General features: G+C 37.3%; 1 protein-coding gene across 6 annotated transcripts in view; it reads left to right on the top strand.

Moving 5' to 3' along the window:
* Positions 1-8,281: 8,281 nt before the first annotated feature.
* LOC149843917 (putative histone-arginine methyltransferase CARM1) overlaps positions 8,282-23,743 on the top strand; it is a 65,739-nt gene continuing 50,277 nt past the window's right edge. For all 6 annotated transcript variants that reach the window (XR_016430938.1, XR_016430940.1, XR_016430939.1 and 3 more), the window contains exons 1-8: positions 8,282-8,598; positions 10,775-10,843; positions 19,364-19,472; positions 20,063-20,206; positions 20,398-20,501; positions 20,629-20,727; positions 20,837-20,906; positions 23,012-23,108. Coding sequence is in view for 3 of the 6 variants with exons in the window: in XM_090000161.1 (XP_089856287.1) it covers positions 8,320-8,598; positions 10,775-10,843; positions 19,364-19,472; positions 20,063-20,206; positions 20,398-20,501; positions 20,629-20,727; positions 20,837-20,906; positions 23,012-23,108 (971 nt within the window). In the remaining 3 variants the exon portion in view is untranslated. The remainder of the gene's footprint in view (positions 8,599-10,774; positions 10,844-19,363; positions 19,473-20,062; positions 20,207-20,397; positions 20,502-20,628; positions 20,728-20,836; positions 20,907-23,011; positions 23,109-23,743) is intronic.

Raw genomic sequence — 23,743 nt, 5'->3', positions numbered from 1 at the left:
TACATTCACTTTGCAATAAATTAATGTCAGCTGCAATACCAACATCTTCTTAATAATTTCTTTATGATCTATTAAACCATAACTTCACACCATGTAACTACCTGGAGCAAAATGTTAAACTTTCTTCAGCCAAGTATCCTTCAACGATTGAGTCTTCAGGCGTACTTGTGTTGTGCACATAAGCTTTCAACTTACATAAGTGCCTGAAATATGTACACATCAATTGGAATCAATGATAATACATGTTTGATTATAAAATCATAATAGTATTGCATTTGTAAAATATTATTGTTTATACCTTTCGATAGGATACATACATCGGTATGCAACTCACCCACCCAACCTAGCCTCTCATGTTAAATGAACTGTTAAATGCACCATGATATCAAAAAATGAGGGCTGAAAAATATTTTCTAGATAACACAATATCAATACAACATGTTATTCCAATTGATGTTGCTCATCCTCATTCACAACCTTCGAGCACAAGTCCTTAAAAATGCACAGAGTTCAAATAGCACTGCACTGACCTCCTTGGGTAACATCATTCTTAGCGCCAAAGGAAGAAATTGATGTAATAACACATGAAAGTTATGACTCTTCAGGCAAAAAAACTTATGCGCTTTCATGTGTACACATCATGACATGTTTGTTGAATAGCCACCTAAAACTTTTATATTCTTCAACACTTTACATAATGTAGTTTTCTCTCTCTTGCTCATAGAAAAACATGCAACAGGTATGCACACTCTAGTATAATTAGTACGCCTTCATAGATGAAGTGCATGTCTTATATGTTGGGGAACAACCGTTAGACCTACCGATGGATCAAATAAACAAACACGAAAAAGGCAAAAAGCAAAAACAACCACACATGAAAACAAGGATTTTATGCAGTTCGGTGCAATTTGCCTACATCCACAACTGCATTGCGCCTTCTTCTTTTATTGGTTGGGATACACAATACAGACGAGGAGTCTATGAATTTTACAAGGAGTCTACTAGTGTGTTGAATATAACAAGGAGTCTAAGGTAAAATTATAAAAATACCCTCCAAAAATTTCCTTGGGGCTTGTGCCTTCGAACCCCCACTTTACAAGCAAGGGTGGCACCCTCTTGCAATCCCTTGCCAACTTACCACAAATATGGATCTATAGAAATTTAGGATTTATATCCAAGTAGGAAACAAACTCCACACTCCTCCAATATTATATTCATTGCCTGCAATCGAGTTAATTATTAAGATGATTCTTTGACTTCTTATCAATGTTTAATAATGTTCCAATGATGTTACCAAATACATTATTCTCGATATGCATGACATCCAAGTTATGAAAAAGCAAATTATACTCTTAATAAGAAAACTAAAAAAAATGCTTTTCTTCTTCCAGTTCAATGGAAGGTTAAGTTCACCAACGACTAAAATATATGCATAAGTTAGTTCATGCACCACATTCGTGAATGAAAGACGAGTTGGAGCTATATTCATTTTAATTATGCCATCAAATATTGTTTGTCCCATCGATATCTATGATCCATAGGAAAGAACCTGTGATGCCCCATATAACACATTCTCTTGGTGTTTTTTAGCCATATAGAACACGTGTCTTCATGGTATAATGAGCTTGCTAACTTTCCTTTTATACTCCATCCTGATAGATCTGCGTATATAACAAAATCATTGATAGTCTACATTAAAGTTGCATGCAGTTGAAAGTACTCGTTATTTGATGCATTATAAGTGCGAACACCATCGGCGCATAATGTCTTTAACTCCTCAATAATTGATTGCAAAAACACATAGATCTATTTCTTGAAAGATTATGGTCTTGAAATAAGCATTGACAACATCATATAAGACTTTTTCATACACATTCATGGAGGTAAATTTTAAGCAATAACAATGATTGGTCATATGATGTAAGTGCTACTCAAAGTTCTGAAGGGATTAAACCCATCACTTACCAATCCCAGTGTAACATTAAGACAGACAGCTGCAAACGATAGATATGATAGATCAAAAGATTTTCATATATACGAGTCCATAGGATGCCTTAAACTGCCATCTTTGACGCCCTCTTCATCATGGTATCTCATTTTTGAAGCAATCTTTGTTGACATCAACAACCTTTGCAACCTCGAAATCAAAGAAAAACACTACAAAATCTTCGCATGATCATTGATAATGTTCTTATGATATGTTGCATCACCTTGACTCTCTCTCCAACTTGAAATTTCACAGTGTGCATAGTTATTCCTTTCTTTGTCTTCTTTCCAATATAACATGTGATTTCTGAGACATGCATTTATTTTTTCGTAACTCAATCCTAGTTTCTTAATGTTTTTCTTCATCTAGTAATAATGCTTAGGAAATTATACACCAACAGAAAAAGCTTTATGCAATAGCTCCAACAACATATCAAATGACTTATCGTTAATGTATTTCATATAGAACAAATGCACAAGAAAAGATAGTTTAGTAAACTTCGAGTATCCAGGGTATAATTCTTGTGCATTATCATTTAGCAACCTGAAATACGCATCGCCCTCTAGACTTTCACCAACAAGAATCTCATCTACATGATCATTAGTTGTCACATTTGGATGTACTCCAAATCCATCATCTATCAATTGGTTTATATCACTAGACATTTCAACCCGTGAATTTGGATGTACTTCAGACATTTCAGCTGACAAATCATTTGCACGTGGTCTCATAGGTTCACCATGAAAATGTCAGCACCCCAAGGAGACACTGAAGGTCGAATAAATCATTTCTCCAATAACTTCTGTATTTGCTCCTTGAGTTCCTTGAGTTCCGCAGGTCCCATCCGATAGGGAGCCTTTGAAATGGGTGTTGTTCCCGGAACTAGATCGATTTGAAATTCAGTCTCCCGATCAGGAGGGAGACCTGATAGATCTTCTGAAAAAACATCATCATATTCACGAACTATGTCTACATCTGATATGGTGAGATCTTCTTTCTCTTCGGTTTTCATGTACGCCAGAAATCCCATGCATCCCTTTTCAATATATATATTGGCCTTTAGGCACGATATGATAGTCGACTTATGTAACTTTCTAACACCCCGGTATGTGAAAGTTTGAGTATGGGGTATTTGAAAGTTTACACACTTTCTTCTACAATTGATAGCGGCATGATGGTCCGACAACCAATCCATGCCTAGAACAACATCTAGATCCTTGAAGTCGAGTTGCAACCAGTTCACAGGCAACTTGCGATCTTCGATTTTTACAACGCAATTAGGATACACCATATCCATAATGGTTGTTGCTCCTATGAGTGTCTCTATTAAGTAAGAAACACTGAATCGTGAAGGTGTCACTAGCAACCGTTTCCCAAAAGTTGAAATGGTAAAACTATGTGTAGCTATAGAGTCAAACAATCCATGTGCTACATTAAATTAATCACGTAATAGGCTTCTTATTTGATTCATTTATACTCGTATAAAAATTCTATCACATATTAACGATTACGCCACTCAGTTACTCAAAATGTCTTATTTTATTTCATTGTTCATCTAAGTACACATAAATAAAATATTATTAAGCAAACAAGAAGAACACAAAGCAAAATAATAGATAATCGAACTAGACTAAATAAAACTAAGTATCCCTAAATTCATCGTCATGTTCCTCTTCGATCTATCTGAAGCTTGGTTCTCTTCTTGAACTCTTTTGCATTGGTTGAAGGTGGGTCGGAGGAGAAGTATTCAAGTCATATTCGGGTAAAGCAAGAGTGAAGAAAGGTGAAGTAAAATCAACTGTAAGATCTTCATCCTCACTTCCCTCTCACAAATTTCCCGAAATTGCTCGCCCTTGCCCAAACCCTAGGTCACCTTGGTTGGCTCCCGCTGCCTGTCGAGCTGCTTCGGCGGCCTGAAATGCCGCTCTCCGAGATTCTTTAGCCAGAAACTCGTGGAATGGAGGTGGAACCCTCTGATTTCCCCTACTCATGGCAGCCACATAACTAGCTCGGGACATATGTCGTCCCCATGCTCTGGCCATACGAGACCCTCCCCGAGGCACAAAGTCTGTGTTCGGAGCTGCACTTCTCCCGATTCCTCCTTGAGCCGCCATTTTATTTCTTCCCATCCGCCCACGTGCCGACCTTGCTCTCTGACAGTTGCATTGACGATTCCTCCTTCCGTACGGTGGTGGGTGTGGCCCCTGGGTAGTGTAGGGGTAGTTCTAATGATAAGCGTCCCGGTCTCCGAGTATGATGTAGATCGGAGGGGGCTGAGGTGTCAACTCTCTAACCACCTGAGTCATGTTTGTGATGACTCCAGTAACCATCGCCATTTCGGTGAAGAATTCCTCTCTCCCGACCATGAGAGGCTCAGCTGAGCCTTGAGCCCATGGGATTTCGTTGTTCCCTTGTTCGTTAGTCATTTATAATTAAGCAATAATTTAATCACTAACATGTATTATTCAAGCAAAGACTTATATCTTGTCATTGAGTCTTATTATGAATGATGAACATCTTTTCTATGTAAACCTGACTTTGATACCACTTTGTAACACCCCGATCTGGAACCTCAACAGTTCGAGTTCGGTTGGTATTACTTCCCAGAGGGAAGAGTGCAAAGCTTACACAGAGAAAACGTGGCTAAAAAAAAACTTTTTATTTCAATAATCAACTTTTTATTACAATGTTCATCATTCATAACAGAAAAACACAATTATAATTTATTCAATGTCAAGGAAAAGAAATTATACCAACTGCTTTGCTGAAACTGCTCACGCTCTGACTGATACTAATACATAGAACCTATAGTTGTAATTAAACAAAAATGGGGGTAAGTCTACAACCCAGTAAGAAATAATCATAAGTAAATAAACAATAATTTACAACTATAATGGCCTCTAAGCCCCTAGTCTTGTTTTAATTTTCGATACACCACACATGTTTGTATATTTTAATTTTCCCCATTTTCATTCTCAAATACTCTCTCTCTCAACTATCACTAGACTGCCTATACCAATAATAGTCATCTGTGGGCGTAGCAACGCTGTAGAACACCCCAATTCTACATGTTGGCCAAATAATGAACCATACACTCCCAGTAGTCCCTAGACCACCAGGCACTGCAGTGAACCACCACGAGGACCCTACCGGTAGCTAGCCGGGAGGTCAAGCTCTCAATATCGACATGGTTCATGCTACATCCTAACCATGATGGTTATCAACCATCTAGTGTCCTCCAGAATCCCAAACCAGTGTGAGTGAAATCCTAAGTCATAACTAAGTTCACACATTGAAAAATTCTCTCAAATTCAAAGTTCACTCGTTCCCTCACGAGTGGTGCTATGACCAATCACAATAATCTCATTCTCAATCTCATGTTGACGTTAGGACTCACACCGCTCTCACTTAGCACACAATGATGTAGTGTCTCTACATCATTAAATTACCGACGGCCCACTCTCCATGGTGGCTGCACTCTGGCCGCGAACCAGGTAACCCTTGCCACAGGTCGCCACTTCCGGGATTTAAGGGATACTGCATGCTGAATTCTAAATATTCATTCATACTACATGAATGAACTAAATGAGACTCTAATCCAAACTTAAATCTCATCACAATGGATGATATTAATGATCAATTAGACATTCAATTACAATTGCTTTCTATCATGCATGACATATTACAACTAACATGCATTTCACCATAACATGTATTTAAATGAACTCATAATGTCAAGCATGAAAATTATGCATGTCATGGTCTCACTCAAAGCTATAATGCTAATCACATAACCTCTATAGCACTACGATAACAAACAAAGTGAAACAAGTTTATTTACATCTAAAGTTACTTATAATATCCCTTACCTCAAGTGCGAACACTGTACTTCCACCAAAGGTGAGTCTCAAGATGCTCTAACAATAGGATCTGGTCATTAAAGCAAAATATTTGAATTAATTCACAAAACCTCTTACTAAAATTACCAAAATACCCTTCCCGAATTATATTAAAAAAAACCACGATTTCTGCATTATTAGTTTGACTGAATTTTATAGACCAATGGATTCCCCTCTTCATTACGAATCCAACACACCAAACCTCACTCGATTCCGAGTTTGGAGTGCGAAGATATGTCCATTTTACTGAAATGGATCTCAAGTATCCAAATGAATCTCTTGGTATCTTTCGGATTTCGGGGCAATTCGAGACTATTTTCTGATCCAATTTTGATATGTATCTAAACCCTGACTATTTGGATTCAGATCCATTACTTATCTGGATCTAAAATTGTTTGACTGGATCTAGAAAAGTCTGACTGGATCTAGAAGATTCTAATTGGATCCAGAATAGTTTGACTGGATCTGGACCTGCATGACTGGATTCTGATCAGTCTGATTGGATCTGGATTTGTCTGACAGAGTCCAGACCTGCCTGACTGGGTCTGGATTCGAGAATGATCCAGTGGGATCTGGACCGGCTCAATCTGGTTCCAGGACCGGTCTAAATCGAACCGGGTCCGGTCTAAAAACCCAAGTCCAGACCTGACTGGTTCGGTTTGGACCTTGGTTCAAACCGGATCGGTTCAGACCCGATTCAGTCTGAATCGGTTCGACCTGAACCAAAATTAACCAACCCGGTTTGGCTTGAACCGGTTCGACCCGAACCGGTTCGGCTTGAATCGGTTCGACCCGAACCGGTTTGGCTTGAACCGGTTCAACCCGAACCAGTTCACCCATCCCTGACCCGGTTCGGTCTGGGTCGCACCCAGGCCGAACCGGCCCCTTTTTTTTTTTTAAAGCACTCGGTCTGGGTCGCACCCAGACCGACCCGGACCGAACCGGTCCCCATAATTAAAAGGGCGGAAGGGGTTGTGCCCCTTCCGAACACTGGTGCAGAGGGTCGGCCCCTGCCGACCCTCTCTCTCCACCCACCTGTCTGGGCCGGCCTCCGGGGCCGGCTGTCGGAGTCGGCCACCACAAGGGCCGGCCGACCCCCTTCTCTCTATCTCTGTCGATTTTTTTTTTCAGTTTCTGAAACTCGCCGGCAGCCATGGCTGTCGGCCCTCTATGCTTTGACAGAAAAGAAACGAAGAAGAGGAAAATGAAGAAGGTGGAGGAGGTTTACCTTGCCGTCGCCGCCGCCGTGGGAATCCGGTAAGCTCCTTCTCCTCTCTCTCTCGCTCCCTTTCTCTCTCTGTCTCTCCCTCTGCCGCTCGTTTGAGGTGCGGTGGAGGGAGGCTTATAGCCCTCACGCAGGGTGAGGATAACCCTCACCCTCCGCGGATTTGGGGGGTGAGGTTTATCCTCACCCCCTCCGTTACGCGATTTCCCCTTTGGGGAAACCGTTACATTTTTATTTTTTTTATTTTAATGTTTATCCCCTCCTGCGACTCTGCCGGAGGGAGTTTTACAAGTATGCTCACCCCTTCATTTGTCGTCTTCTTTTTTCAACCATAGTGGACTACCTCAGGGGTCGTCCCTCATGTTGGTGGCACTACTATGGTGTTGTGGAGAGCTCGCCCTTGTCGTGAGCCCTGGAGAGAGGACCAACCAAGGTAGGTCGGCCCCTTCACCTCTTTTATACTCTTCTTCTTGTTCTTTGTTTTCCTTTTTCTTATTTTTTAATTTTTTTGGTTCAACGCTGAGGACTAGTTGTTGCAGCTAGGCGATTTGAGTAAAATGTATTTGAACAGCTTTGTGGGGGCTTTCCTTGTTGGATTTAGCGTTTAAGGTAGGGCTCAACCCCGGTCGTGCCACACTAGCGCTTATTGAAAAAAAGTAAGCCCATGACATACTCTCTACTTTATATATGTATTTCTGATCAAAAAATTATGTTTTTTTGCGAAAATACAAGATCCAACAGTCTATTACTCGCAAATGGGCCGAAAACATCCATGGGTCAAATTTGTAAAAAAAAAAGCAAGTTCGCGCTCCAATTCACATATTTTTAGTTAACATAATGCGGTGGCTCATTTTTTCTCGACATTCTATTGGAAAAGACAGAATATCCAAAATATCACTAGATTTTAACTCTCTCATATTTTCTCTTTGATTTTTATGTTTGCCTCCTTGCTTTCCTCGCTCATATTTTCTCGAGATCGAGTTAAGATCAATATTTGAAAAACATGAAATGGATCTACGGATCCAAGGTTCTACAGAATCCGATCCATTAGTACGCCATACGGCTCCGGTTAAGCCGTATCCAGTAGCGCCCATCGCAGAAGTATCGAGGGAAAGACGGTATATAGTGGAGGAGAAACCGCGTCGCCCCATCGTTCCTGCGAGAAACCCTAACTTGAGCGAGGGAAAACGCTTTTTCAGTGGGAGAAGATGGCCCCCGTCGTCGATGCCGAGAGGAAGCAAGAGTTCCCCAACATCTCCGTCACTTTGCATTCTCCTTCTTCTTCTTCTCCTCCTTCTTCGTCTTCCTCTTCGCCCTCGCTCTTTTCGTCTTCGTCTTCGTCTTCGCCCTCGTCTTCTTCGTCGCCGCCTGGAAAGCCAGAGGCCGTCGTCGCTGCGCGTTTTAGTGCCGGTGTCGAAGGGGCTTGGCTTCGGTTCCATCACGGGAACGAGGACGCGGTCTTGGAGCTTGATCTGCGGAGCTCTCAGGTGAGGACGGATTCTCATTCTATTCACTTTCCTCACTGAGGTTTTCTGGTCTTTCGGTTTGGTAGAAGAAACGAAAGGTTTCCTCGTGGAATGTCTTGATTGTTTCCTTTTAGGGCAAGTCGCGGTGTTGGTTTCGTTGTTACTGAACATTGAAATGATTGCGTGCTTGTTTCAGTATGTGTGCTCGCTTGTTTCTTTTTTGGTCATATCTATTGGTGGCAGAATGTAGATGGGAAATTTTATTTCCTTTTTTTTGCTGATTGCCTAGAAAACAAACAAAAGAGGAAATCTTGATTGCTTCACCTGTAAAACTCAGTGGGTATCCGTCCTTTTTATCGGATATTTTCTTTTACGGTCGCCCAACTTGTGTAAACATGCTCCAGAACTCTTTAAAGTGAGTGGACATCTAGCTCCATTGGAAGCTCCGGTCGTTCTTTGTTTCTTTAGATATCTGTGAATGGTAGAATGCAGTATTTGATTTTTCTTTTTCATTTATTGACGGCAGAACAAACAAGGAGAAAACGTTCATTGCTTCACCAATATAACCCAGAAAAAACATTCCTTTTTCGTGCATCCTTCTGCTTTAGATGGCTCAGAGTACACATTCATGCCCAACCTAGTTTAGCCAACTTCTGGAACTTATAAAGTGTCTGCACCATCTAGCTCCGGCAGAAGCTTGACTGCATTGAATACTACCAACTACATTGAATATGGATACTCTACAGTAAAATTACTACTGTACTGTATCTCCACATATATGGTTTAACGGAGAATGTGATGAAAACATCCTTATCCGTGTCATTTTCCTGCCATGAACAAGAATAAATACATTCTTGGTCATTCCATGGGTTCTGATCTATTCTATGTGGACATGGGAATTGACTACGTCAATGCAGTTCTTTATTCAAGATAACGTGTGTGAGGATATGGCATGGGGTTTTCGAAGGAGTATATGTATGACATGGATGCCTAATAGCCACCAAACTTGATTTCTATTTCAAATGTGGAATAGTGCATGTAGATATACCATGAATGACAGCTCCTAAGCATGACATTCCCATAACCAAGTTGTTCATAAAATGGAATGCATCATTAAGGTGTAACATCACCCATTTAGTCAGAAAAGCATGGTAAGAAAAAGGCATGCTCGGTCACAGATCGATCAGCACATAAATCAAGTTGTATTTGCAAAAAGGATAATTTTACCATAGGGAAATTAAGAGAGTTACTTGAGTGATTGATGGTTTTTATGCAAGTTATTCTAATTATCTGGATGATAATTCAGCTTTAGTTTCCATCTTAAAGAGGGCTTCATAAGTTTTAATCTCTTTCTTCACTCTCCAAACATGCTATTTTTATCACATTCTTTATCAAGTACATGGCTGTTTCACTGGGAGCGATCTTGTTGTACCAAGCCCTTGAGAGGCTGCAGGCTAGTCATAAGGCTGCAGGCCATCCTCATGGCACCTACCCTCTTGGTCTAAGCTGCTGTACGAGGAATATTTGGTAGTCATTTTTTTTTCATGTACTGTAAAAAAACAAGGATGATGCGGTATATAAAGAAATTGTCATTACCAAATTGAACTGGTGATGAGTTTTCTTTTTTTTGTGAGGCAAGACATTGTGATGTTTAATCCTCTATCTCATCCCACTTCCCAATGTTTTCTGTTCCACACTGCCTATGGATAGGCATGTGTATCTATGAAATGAGCGGTGCACAAGTCATACAAATGAACTGGTCACTCTGTTCTATGTTACCAGTATCTTGGAGTCAAAATTGAATTATTTATTTTGTAGAATCACATCATCACAAACATCATCAATATATATTGCAATTGTTCGTGTGAATAGCTGCAATTTACAAGTCATAGTATCATTCCCTTAGAGTTGGAGTACCAATGACATGCCAAAATTAGTTATAAGAGAAAGATTAAAATAGGGAAACCACTGTGTTAGCATATACATTTTGTTTGAGTAATATAAATGTCACCCTATCCCTAGCGTGAATATTTTCTAGGCATGTAATGAGTTGGCTCTGTTTGAAGATTAGTTAGGTAGAACTGTAATTTAATAAATACCGTCTTTTGAACACATGTAATTGGTTTGTTATTCATAACATGTGGTTTCTTAGATAGGGAAATGAATTTAGTGTGAACTGTTTGCATGTTTTTGGCAGCTTTTCAGCTTAAGCCCATTAGAATCAATATGCATAGGTGAAAGCCTTCAGTCCAATAAGTTGAAAGAGGTATGTATTCTGCGTGTCTCAAGTGTTCCATCTTTTTTCTTTAAAAGAATGTCTCGTGGTTCCATGGTGCTTTCATTTTGTGCAATCTAAATGCTATTGCAGTTATCAATTGCCATAATACAAATTTACTCTTATAAAGAAGGAAAAAACAAACATGATGAATATTCCCTGCAAAATAACATGAAAGTGTTCTTCTAAAGGCCTAGCCTTTTTATGTAAGTGCAATGTTAACTAGTTATGAACTTATGATGTCTTGCCCTTGCAGGCTTTCTTTGAGTTGCATATTTTTGTTCATGCTATTGGACTGTTATATAAATTGTGTTTCTCCAACAAATTATCTATTTTAAGGACTCCATCTGATTTTGCTTATACTCTCTAGGCGGAATTATTCTATTTGATTTCAGATGCATTAAGCAGAAGCATTGATGTTGAAGAGCGCTTACACATGTAACTCCTATGTTTCTTATATTTATCCCCTTGTCTTCCATCATGATAACTTCTTTGGTTGGTCCTGATACCATATAGTTGCAAACAGATTAGAAAAGATGCTACAGTGGTATGGGATGTTGGTATTCCCTTGGTGGTGAATTCTTTGGTGCCCAGAAGACAAAATAGCTTTCAGCTTAGGAATACTTATCCGGTGAAATATGCTGAACAACTTTCAATGAATTCTGATACAATTATAGATGATAGCGATTTCGTGATTCACACTTGTACTGGTTATTGAAGTAATGTGATTGGCATTGAAATGGTATATGCAAGTTAATTGCTGTTTATTTTATAACTTTTGAGGAAAAGAAGGTTATATTAGTATTATCCATTGTCTATAATGCTTTAGACAAATAAAGCAGGCTTGTCTCCGAAAAAAATGGTAGTCACAAAATGTTACAAACCTTAATAAAGACTGACAAAATTTGAGGCATGCACAAATGATGTGATCAGAAAAAATGAGATAAACCTGTGATCCAAGGCATTATCCAACTACCATATAGTGCTTTTCAGTTGATAGAGCCGAACATGAAACACTAATTACTTGTACATCCTATCTGAAGGCACGATACTCATTAATGAACATCTAGTCCAAAGTTGCCAATCGAGGAAGCGGGAAGCGAGAAGCGAGATACTAAATATTTAAGAAGCGGGAAGTGAAAAACAACTTAGAAGTGAACCGGGAATCGTCTCGGAAGCAACAAGAGAAGTGAACTAGAAGAGACCTAGGAATCGAACCTGGAAAAAACCAAGATTTGAAGGAGAAACAAAGAGGAAAGCGACCTAGGATTCGAGCCGGAAGCGAATAGGAATCAAACAAGAAGTGAAAATGTAATTATAATTTTTCCAATTTACGAAATATAAAATTTATTATGTTATCGACAAAATAAAACATGAGTAGATAACATTAAAGCTGATCTATTAATATCAAAACTGAATCATATATGCAAGTGCAACCATTTAACAAATGCATCCTGTTGCAAGCATTTAATAATTAATACATCAAGAAAAATTCATGTTTCAGAATTGTGTAAAACATATAGCAACGAGTCAAGAACACATTTTGCAGCTGTGTTTTGCACTTCCGAAACACATTTCGGGGAAACACGTTTCCCCATTTCTATGGGTGCTTCCGGTAACCCTGATCTAGTCTATGAAAATATGTCTAATTCTTTTCCTATCCTCCAATAGGAGATTCATACTCAATATGGCACTCCGAAGACTAGAAACAAGAACAATGAAAAACCTAATGCAAGCTTGAATTACTATGGAGTCTGAAATTTAGATAGAAATGGAATTTTGATGCTTCATATCTAGCATCATGGGGGTGTCAAACTGACACTTGCTCAATCCTCTGCACACTAACTAAACTACAAAGAATGATCAATTTTGTTAATCTCTTCTTGGAGGACTTATGCGGCAGCCACTATTACTTCTATTGCATACCTAATAATCTTCGGAGAATCATTCAGATATTAGGTTCAGCTGAGTGAATTGATTAAAGGGAGGTCATCAATTCTCTAGTTTTTTATAAAATTAACAAAATCATTTAGTGACATAAAAGCTCATCATTATGGTATCTGTTAACCATATTTGAACTTGAGTAACAGCCAATGGCCAGTGTATACAGATTTGTTTGCTGGAAACAAGATATGGCCCATGTATTCGTAGCTCTATAATTGGTGACACTACCAATTTAATATAGCATATTTTTCAAATCCATTCCTGCCTTATAAGCCAAAGGCTTATCTGGCCCTGCCTTATGGCTATTTCCAAGAAATTCCATATTTTTTAAGTAACCCTCCCAATATTCCTTGAGGCTAATTGTTGTTAATGTAGTTAACAGAAAGCATTAACTTCTGGACAACTTACCATTTTACACTTGTGAATTAAAAAATGATAATGGAGGACCTTTTCTCTGTTCATTCCAATATTGTTATTTGCTATTCAGATTCCTGATTCAGTTCTGATACATCGCATATTTTGGATTCAGACTTGCCCAAAATTAGGATTGTCTTTGGATCTTATTCTACGAGTAGCTCTCAAGATTCCAACCTGAGCACTTCCGAAATCTTGCCATTTTGGTTAATGTTTTTGGTTGCAGGTGGTTGTAGGAACTCAAAAATGAATTGGAGTGTGTCTGAAAGCCACTTTCTGGTTTATTTGGCACTATTGCTCAGGCCTGATGAGCAATAGCTCTGAATGCCTCTGGCCAAAGTTGATTTTTTTGACTTTGCAGGAAATTGGCTGTTGCAACCTTTCCTTAGTGCAGTCAAGAATGATCATACTTGCAAAGAATCTGAATTTCAAAACCATAGGTAAGAAATTCAATCACTCAAGGAAAAGGAATTTGAAATATGACATGCTTGTTCAGTTGTACGTGTACCTCTTAATTCCTTTGCTTTCAAGCATGAGCTAATCTAAGAGCAAAACTTTAAGATCAATAATGCGGCTGTAAAACCAACTGCAAAGGGTTTAAAAGCAGAGGCTAGAGAAGACACCGGAAAACGCACTGAGAACGAGAGTTAAATGGCAAAAAGTGGTGACAATGAAAAGGTATAGCCAGAGAAGGGGCCGGGAAAATGCCTGGGAAAATGAGAGGTAATGCGCGAGAGGCAATGGAGTATATGCTAGTTCATGGAGAAAGTAAAGGTAAGGGTGCTTTATTAATTTTTGGACCTTAACCTATGTCACACGGACTCTTCTAACAGAGTACCGCACCCGCGTCGCACCCGCACCCAGACGCACCCGCACCCAGACGGGTGCGACACTTGGACACAGCTTCCTTTGTGTTAGGTGAAGTCCACCACACAGAGGTCCATTTCTATCCAAAAGTAGATTCAATTAACCCTAATCAAGTCCATTTTTATCTATATTATGTATATAAATACATAAATGCACACACATATACGTAGTGTTAACTTAAAACTGTTAATATATATATATATACATACATATACATACATATATATACCTGCACCACCCAAGTTTTTTTAAATCGCCGCATCTGCATCTGCATGCATCTGCATCTGCACCTGCACCTATGTGACATAGACCTTAACCCAATGCGGTCATTGGTCAACCGTTTACCGTAGTTAAACAGATGGCATTTGTGGGAAGGCTGAATCAGTCTCAATGTTTTGAAAGATTGGGACTTTTCGAAAATAGCCATAAGGCAGTTAAGGATTTGGCTTTGGCTTATAAGGGCAGGGATAGATTTGGAAAAAATCTTGTAATATATAGGAGAACTGCTTCAGGTTGTAGGCCAAATTGCAGTTTGTGTGAGGATGTTGGAAGTCAACTTGTTAAAAAATTTTCAAACTTGGATTGCCGTGTAGATATATTTGATTCCAAAGTTTACACTTATAGGTTTCACTTCCTTTCCAACTATGTCACATAGGTACAGAACTACGGATGCAACAAGGGTAGGGCAGGGTATGATAGATGCAACAAAAACTTTATAAAGAGATGGGTACATATATATATACATATATAAAATCACATTTTTTCATGTTTTTGAGTTCTTTTGTTGATTAATGCTTACAGATATCATTACATACGTTTTTTAGTTCAAAATGAGTTTTGGATCATGTGGTTGTGATGTGCATGCACAACTTTTTCAAGAGGTTTAAAAATCAATGGCCTACAATGTACAAAAATTCAATGACTTGAAGAATACCATTTTAGTGTCTGTAAAACATGATCCAAGATGCGATTCCTAGCAAACAAACTATGTTGAATGCGTCTACAGGATTAGATTAAGCGAATTTAGCTTGCACCCATGATTTCCAACTAGGCGAGTGTAGGTGCGCGCACACACACAGACACACATATATATATATATATATACCACCATAGCTTTTGGTGGTACACACTTGATTTACATAGATTCTATGTCACATGGGTGCGGGTGCGGCACTTTAAAAAACCTTGGGTGCGGGGGTGCGGGGGTGCGGGAGGGCAAAAATATAAAAAATTATATATATATATATATATATATAATTTTGAAGTTTTAACAATTAACAATAGTAACACTAATGAAATAAAAAACAATTATCATAATATCATTCATCATGCATGCAATAAATCAAATTAACATTCTAAAATTCTATTCTATATCATAAAAACTAACACCACAATTAAATCAACCTAAATATATTATATAAATAATCAAATAAGTAAAGCAAAAAAGAATTAAATTACATACCAAAAGTATATCCTACAATGTATATGACGATGAAGTAATGGATCTTAATAATTTTCTGCTTCATCATCAAATGCATCATAAGAAGGAAGACTGAGCTCAAATAAATCCATGTTTGCAATGTTGAAATCATGCTCTCCCTCTAAGTCACACTCTTCTGAGTTTACATCCCAAAATTTGGATGTTCCTTGTCTGCTAATTTGAAAATCTTAAATACAATACAAGTATATTTAAATGAAAAACTAAGAAATAGTCAAATAACTAAGAGAGCAAATTAGTATATGTATTCATTATTGGTTCGCGAAAGTAGTCGAAGATTTGAATGAACATATACTAAATCCTCTGCACGCTTGCTGATGAGTTTGTTTCTCTTTATAATATTGAGTGCAAAACATGAATCAAAATACGACAACTGAAAACAAAGATATGTGAGAAATAAAAAAGAGTAAAAACCACATTGAGTGCAAAGCAATAAAAATCAGCAAAGTCAGAAAATAGAGATCATGCACAATAAAAAATGATATTTTTCTGAAAAAGTTCGTTGAGAGAGAGAGAGAGAGAGAGAGAGAGAGAGAGAGAGAGAGAGAGAGAGAGAACCACGAAAGATCGATAACATAAACAAAATCTACAAAACAGGTACAAAATCAGAAAAATCACATCTCTAAATTCTAAGTGTCCAGTTCATTCATTATGATTTTTTTTTCTAAGTCTCCATTCATTTAGAAAAAACTCTCCAGTCCATTCATTAAGAAAAAAATCCTCTCCAGTTCATTCATTGAGAAAAAAAATCTAAGTCCAAAATAAAAAGAATATTAATTCAGCAAAGCCACTCCTCACGAACACAAGACAAGTAGATCACAATAACTCCAATCACATATTTTATGCATATTTTATCACAATAACTCCAGTCACAAAATCAGACAAAAATCCATAGTTGGTGCCATCTAACCTCACTGGAGTGAGTTGAATCGAGTCTCCCTTCTCCATACTACCGCAAACCCCAAACTACAATAATAAGGAAGCTGCACAAAACAACTATACCAACAAGGGAAGTACACCAAATATGGAGAAAACACTAACAATTTAATCAACAACACAACAAGTACGATATTAAATAAAGTTAAAAACCTTCAACAAAAATTAGACCAGCCAAAAATACCACTCAATGTTGAGAAAAACAGCCAGCCAATCATACCAATCTCAATGCTGTGAAAAAAAGCACTACCGAAGCACCAAATATACTTGAAAACAACCCAATAGCAGCACTAAGAACCCAAAATCAAACTAAGGCAGAAAACCCACAAAATCAATCTATCCGATAGCCTATATAGATTGAAGTCTGCTTACCACCTCTAATAAATACCCAAAAACTTTACCAAAAACAGAGGTCAAGTGAGAGAGACAGAGAGAAGAGACGAAGAGCGAGTGAGAGTGACAGAGAGAAGAGATAGAGGTCGAGTGAGAGACAGAGAGCGAGTGAGAGTGAAAGAGAGCGAGTGAGAGAGACAAAGAGAAGAGAGGTAGTGAGAGTGACGGAGAGCGAGTGAGAGAGAGAGTACCTGAGGAGTCAGGAGAGGTCGGAAGGCGTCAGCGTCGACGTCAGGGTCGTCAGAAGGCTTCAGGAGAAAAACTCGGGCAGGAGGAAAATTAGGGCAATTTTTTTTGCCCTAATCCTCCTCCCCTAAGCCTTTTCATCAGGCATTTTTTTGTCCAAAAATTGGACACAAATGACCCTGGGTGCGTTGACCACACCCAGGGTCTGGTTGACCACACCTGGTGCTGCACGTGCACCCGCGTTGCGTCGCGTCGACGTGGGTGTGGCACTCGGTTGGCCGAGTCCCTGTGACATAGCATAGATTTAAGCTTCAAACGCAAAACCTAATCATTGGATCATGTTTAGCTTGCTCTATTAATTATTTTCATGTGTTAAAGTTGATTCAAATATGATGTTTTATACCATTTTTAAACTACCCTTATTTTCATGAATTGTGAGCGGTTGATTTTTCACTTTCTCAAAAATGGAATCTTATGGTGTATTAAACATGATAAAACCTTTTAACATAGTAAATAAACCATGTTAAACACATCTGAACGGTTAGACTTACCATCTGATGGCTATATCTATTCAAACAAGAATGTGTACCACCGTATGATATCATGGTATAGAACTACTATATATTCCACCCCCACCCCCCACCCAAACACACACACACACTTATATATATATATATATTGGTAGGTATAAACTGCTTAAGAACTAGGCATTTGTGGCACTTTTTTTTTCGCAAATCTGATTCCATAGATGTGTTTGGCATGTTCTTTTTGTTAGGAACTTGGGTCGTGTTTTTCCAATGACTTTTTTCGAGTCTTGAATATGAACAAAAAATTCGACAATCGATTTTCAAGCCCTAAAAGAACCTGCTCATACATTGTAATCGGATGATCCGAGTTCTGATACTTATTCACACCTGTATTGTCAGTTTTCAATTTTTTTTTGAAAAAAGTGCCAGAATGCTGATGGTTTGTATGGATGCTGTTTGTTCCTAGGCATTGCTATATATAATCTTTATTTGTTTATTTATGTATATATATATATATTTATAATATGTATACGTGTATGTTTTTATATAAGTAATGATAAGGTGCTCACCTGCACCTACACCTACCTCCTAGAAATCACGGGGTAATCTTCATCTTCTCATTCAAAGCTCATACAGGTATTCATCCTAGTTTGTTTTTTAGTAATCATGCTTTGGACATTGTTTTTGGATATAAAATTTGATTCTTCAAGTAATGAAATTTTGGTACATTATAGACTGTTAATCTTTGAAGATCTTATAAAACTCACATGCATGCCACAGTCCCACAATCATGACCATAAATTTGTTTTCTCAATGCTTGTAGATCAAATCTGTAGGGTTTGATCAAGAAAAAGCTAAAAAATTATGGTTTCTACTAGGTGGGTGTATGTGCACCCAGAACACCTTATCATTATATATATATATATATATATATATATATATATATATATATATATATATATATATATATATATAATGACATGCAAAAATGCACTACGCTGCACACACACAAACTTTACATGTTGTGCTCTTTAGGAGCCTTGCCTCTCTGCAGTCCAGAAGTCCATGGTCTACTAGTGTACGACTTTGTGAACCATGGATCATCCATGTGACATTAATTATCATTGAAGACTTGTGGTTATTCACACCATCTATTGCTGATTCACTGAGCCAATCTGGGTGCGAAGAAGCTTGTTTTTAATGCTTTCATGTGGCTCCATGTGTCTAGGTGATGCTTTGTCCCCTTATTCATCTTCCTGTAATCTGTACTTCTGTAGTAGTCAATTGTTACCATCTCATATAAGCTATTTGTGATGAATAACCTCTGCCTTTAATTGGGATCTGTAATGAACACAATCAAGATTGACCGATCAAAGTGTCCATCTTCAATTGCCACTTTTGTTTTTGTAAAATAGTTTTACTAGACAAACGTGTATGGATTTTGTTCATGCATGTGGTAAATTAAATTTGTTCACGGATCTTTTGTATTGCAATTTCCTTACTATTGTGATGTTTAATTGCCTTCACTTTGCTTTTACTTTTCTAGAAATCTGACACCTTTCGTTCATGTCTATTGCATAGGTTTCAGTGTCTCTAATCAGATGTGCTGATAATTGTTCTCAGAATGATTTGGTTTCTGTGTTTCAAATAATATTTTTGTATCATAAATGTCTTTTAATATTGATCCTCTGCCATTAGAATTTACAGTCATTCACTTTATCTGGCTCTTTTTTAAATGTTGATCAGAGATCTTTTTCTCGGGCAATTACTATCACATTTAGAACAGAAGAAGAAGGCAATTCTTTCCATCTAGCATTTGAACAGTGGAAGAGTATAGCTAGTGATGCAGGGACTGGTATGTCAATTTGTTGCTAAAAAATCCACCCAGTATCATTTGAGTGATATCAAGTCATTAGTTTGGCTCTAGGTGTTTTCTCCTTCAATGCATTAAAACTTACATGGAACTAGTATCACAACCAAAGAGCGTTCTTCAGTATTGTTTTAAAGTAAAAGTGTGCTACTCGAGTGAATGCTGTCCTGATGAGAACAGTGTGAAAACAAAGGAATGGAAAAATCATTAATATAATTTTATGGGTGGTGCCAGCCTGCATAAAAAGTTTCAACTGCCATATTTTTATTACAAGTGGATAAAAAGTAGCGTTCAATTAAATGATGCCAAAAGCACATTGGGGTTTTTATTTTCTCCAAGGGGCTTTCGTTTTGTTGTGAGGCTATGGAATATTGGTTGACTAAATACCTTTAAGTAGAAGATGAATGTGTTTCGGTCTGTCCACCGCTATAATATATTTCCCATCTATTTGTTCTTTTGGGAGTGTTTTAGGTCGGTGCATTGCTGTAAAATTACAGGATTGGATCCTTGGATATTTTTTTGGGCTTGGTAATTGGTGTGCCACATCCGTCATGCTCACAGTATTTTCTGTTCAGGTATACATCTGGATAAAGGATTGGTTTCAACTAATGGAAGCAAGTTTGATGATAAAATCGAGGCAGCATCTGCTAAAATGTATTTCCATTACTATGGACAACTGCTGCACCAGCAAAACATGTTGCAAGATTATGTGAGGACAGGTTATATTATCCAACTGTAATTTGATGTTTTTTTTTCTGCATTTTTTGACAGAAACTGCATATTTATATTGTGTTGATGCCCTTTTTGTGCAATTCTAGATGACTCATTTACGCCTCTCTATTTCACATATATATTTCTATTAATGGATGTCTTGCGTTGTCCTTACTAGCTTTTCTTTTTTCTGTTTTAGGTACATATTATGCTGCAGTGATTGAAAACCGTATTGATTTTCAAGATCGTATAGTGGTTGATGCTGGTGCTGGTAGTGGTATTCTTTCGTTGTTTGCAGCTCAGGCATGTTTGTTTTCTTGCTTGGCAAAGTTTATGTAGAAACATGTATATCTATGTATCTCTATATTCTATTTGTGATATTTTTGGTTCACATGCATATGTGAGTTTGTAAGTTTGTTATTTGGTTTAGGCTGGAGCCAAGCATGTTTATGCTGTTGAGGCATCTGATATGGTAGAATATGCACGCAAACTTATTGCAGGGAACCCATTACTGGAGCAGCGAATCACGGTTAGTTTTCTTACTGGATTTAAGATAAAACTGCCTTGACTATGTGTTTTCATTTGGTTCAATAACTGTATCTGCCATTAATTGAACTTGCAGCTTCTTGTGATTGCAGGTAGTTAAAGGAAAAGTTGAAGAGGTGGAATTGCCTGAGAAAGCAGATATCCTAATCTCTGAGCCTATGGGTATGTTTCTTTTTAATATGATCTTGGTGATTCTTCTATTGAAAGATTGAATGAATAATCACTTTATAACCAAATTCATAAAATGAAAAATATCAAATGAATTTTATGCTCTTAATCGTCTGCTTTATCTAAACCAGTTGTTGTATGTAGCTATTGGCTTTCAAACTCTATAATAAGCGGTGTTTTAGTCTCTTTCTCTTTTATTCTTTTCTCTTGATCTACATAAGGTGCAAGAGATATCAGGATGCAGCCTTCTTCATCTCCTTTGAACTGCTTGACCTTCACATGGTGCCAGATGCCAACTTTTTCTTGCTTTGCATGAAGGAAATGAAGGAGAAAGCTGTCTCATGCTATCTCACTATGTGCGGGGGTTGTGCAATAGGCACTTAAAATCTAAAAATATGAAAAATAAGACATTAAATAAGAAAAGAAGAGGTTTTAGTAATTATATTTTTGCAAAAATGAAATAAAAGACATTAAAGTTTTTAAAACGTTATACAGATAATTAAAGAAGAAAAAATCATGTAAGAAAAATCATGTCTAAAATATAGAAAGAAATAACAGAAGTAAAATACTCAAAATATCATGATAATATCTCTATATTATTGCAATATTACCTGTTTGATTGTTTTTCATCATATCACAATAACAAAAGCTAAAAAAATCACTCATGGTTTCTGATAGTGTCATGGCATGCCATGTGATCCAAATCACTTGTAACCTAGGTTTAAATCTTTATAACATAATAAAAGCAACAAAAGTTACATTTGTACCATATATTCAGAAGGAACTAACAATAAAAGAAAACCAAAGATTATCTAAATGCCCTTTAAGTTGTGGTGTCTTATCCTCCTAAAGTTGTGTATCATGTATAAATATGGTCAACTCATCTGTTGGCAGTCTGTGCCATGAATTAGAGCATCCTTCAAATATCTATTAATTGATTTGTACTTCCAGTAATTTTTTGCTTCTGTTTTTGAATTCAGTACTATCATGATAAGAAATTCATATTACCGTTTAACAAAGCGGCTTCTAATCAAGCAAATTTTGAGTTCATTATTTGAGATAAAGTTAGGGTACTTTGCAGTCTTTTGGATCTTCAAATAACTTTTTCTAGTTCAGATATCTAGAATCTTGGCATAAGTATATTTTGACTTGGTTACAGTGCTAATTGCTAATACCAGGAACCATATATATATTGAGGCTATTCTTGATGTTTATGGGTGATATGCCCTCATTTGCAGATCACTGCTGTGAATAATATGCATCATCATTTCTTATGAACCCTTTTATGTCCACATCCATGTTCTCGTAGACTATCACTGATAGTTGATGCTTCCTTTCTAACAGAAGAGGTTTTGCATCTAATAGCATATTGTTGCCAGTGCTCTTACATAACCACTTTTTCTAATTGGTAATAGCACGAATCTTGTATATATACCTATGTCATAAAGATATGGGAAGCAATGCGAGTTCAAAAATATTTTGAAAAGTAGGACACGATGTCATGAGTTTCGTTTAATCTTTTCTAATCAGTAAAAAATGTTTTTGATGTTCTGATATATAAATATGTGGTGTCCATATCAGTGTATCTTTGTGTTTGGTTATATCATCAGGGAGTCAGGGGCACATGGCCAAAACGGCACGTCCTGTGATATCGGTAGATAGTGAGGATATTTGTGATGTTATAGGTGATATTACCCTTGTTTGTAGATTGCTAGCATGAATATAATGCACCTTCGTTTCTTATGCACCATTTTACTTCCACATCCATGTTCTTGTGGCTGACATTTATAGTTGATGCTTCCTCTCTAGCAGAAGAGGCTTTGCATCTGACAGCACATTGTTGTCAGTGCTCTTACATAGACACTATTTTGCACTTCTGTATTACCTAGTGGTATCCTCTTACCTGGATGAGATTGCTCTTGCCTCGTTGTATGTTTTCTTGCAAGATTTAAGACTTTAAAAGGCTTATTTTTGGTTAATTTTAATCAGGAATTCTTGTTTGGCTTTCACACAACATTGATATTATGGTGGTTCCAATTGTACTAGTAATATTCTTTTATTTTTTAGATTATTTTTACAGCTAAGATGATGTATAACAGGCACCTTATTAGTCAATGAGAGGATGTTGGAGTCGTATGTGATAGCAAGAGACCGTTTTCTTGTACCAAATGGTAAAATGTTTCCAACACTTGGCAGGTTAGCTTTGTTAATCTAAAGAAAATCCAATGTTTTCTATTTAAGATTTTCCTGCAATTAATTGATCATTGCCTGTATTTAAATCCAAAAGAATGGTTTAAGTCTTTTTTCTAGCTTAAGGGAGGAATCTTGCAACCATGATATGCTGGTGATGTTTCATTTTCTTCTTAGTTCTTGTCAGTTATACTGTTCGTGATTTTGGACCATTGTAATGTAAGGAAGGAATTATAGTCGTGGTTTTTAAGTATGATAATAATTGTAGGTGGTTTTCTGTTATTTTTTTCTTGACTTTGTGTGAATTACATTTTTCAATGGGAATTAGTTGTTGGAGCTTATTGATATGGCATAGTTATGATAATAAAGACTGATAATTATGAGTAAGAAAAAAAATTAATGGTACAGAGAAAATACATGATATATATATATGTTGAAGGAATATTTAAGATGATTTCAAGCAGGGAAGGACTTCTAGATGGTGAAACATAGATGCTCACCTTAACTCACCTATTATCATATTAGACTGCCATCCTATACTTGAAAATTGTTCTTTGACAGCATTGGTGCACTTTTTTCATAATGTCAAGCAGAGGGAATTGGTTGTGGAACTTTCGAGGCCACAAATCACAATAATCTTG

The sequence above is a fragment of the Nuphar pumila genome, chromosome 3 (assembly GCF_984573655.1).
Source record: "Nuphar pumila chromosome 3, dmNupPumi1.hap1.1, whole genome shotgun sequence".
In the NCBI taxonomy this organism is placed as follows: Eukaryota; Viridiplantae; Streptophyta; class Magnoliopsida; order Nymphaeales; family Nymphaeaceae; genus Nuphar; species Nuphar pumila.
The sequence above is the reverse complement of the archived record's forward strand: the minus strand, read 5'-3'. Positions and strand labels throughout refer to the sequence as shown.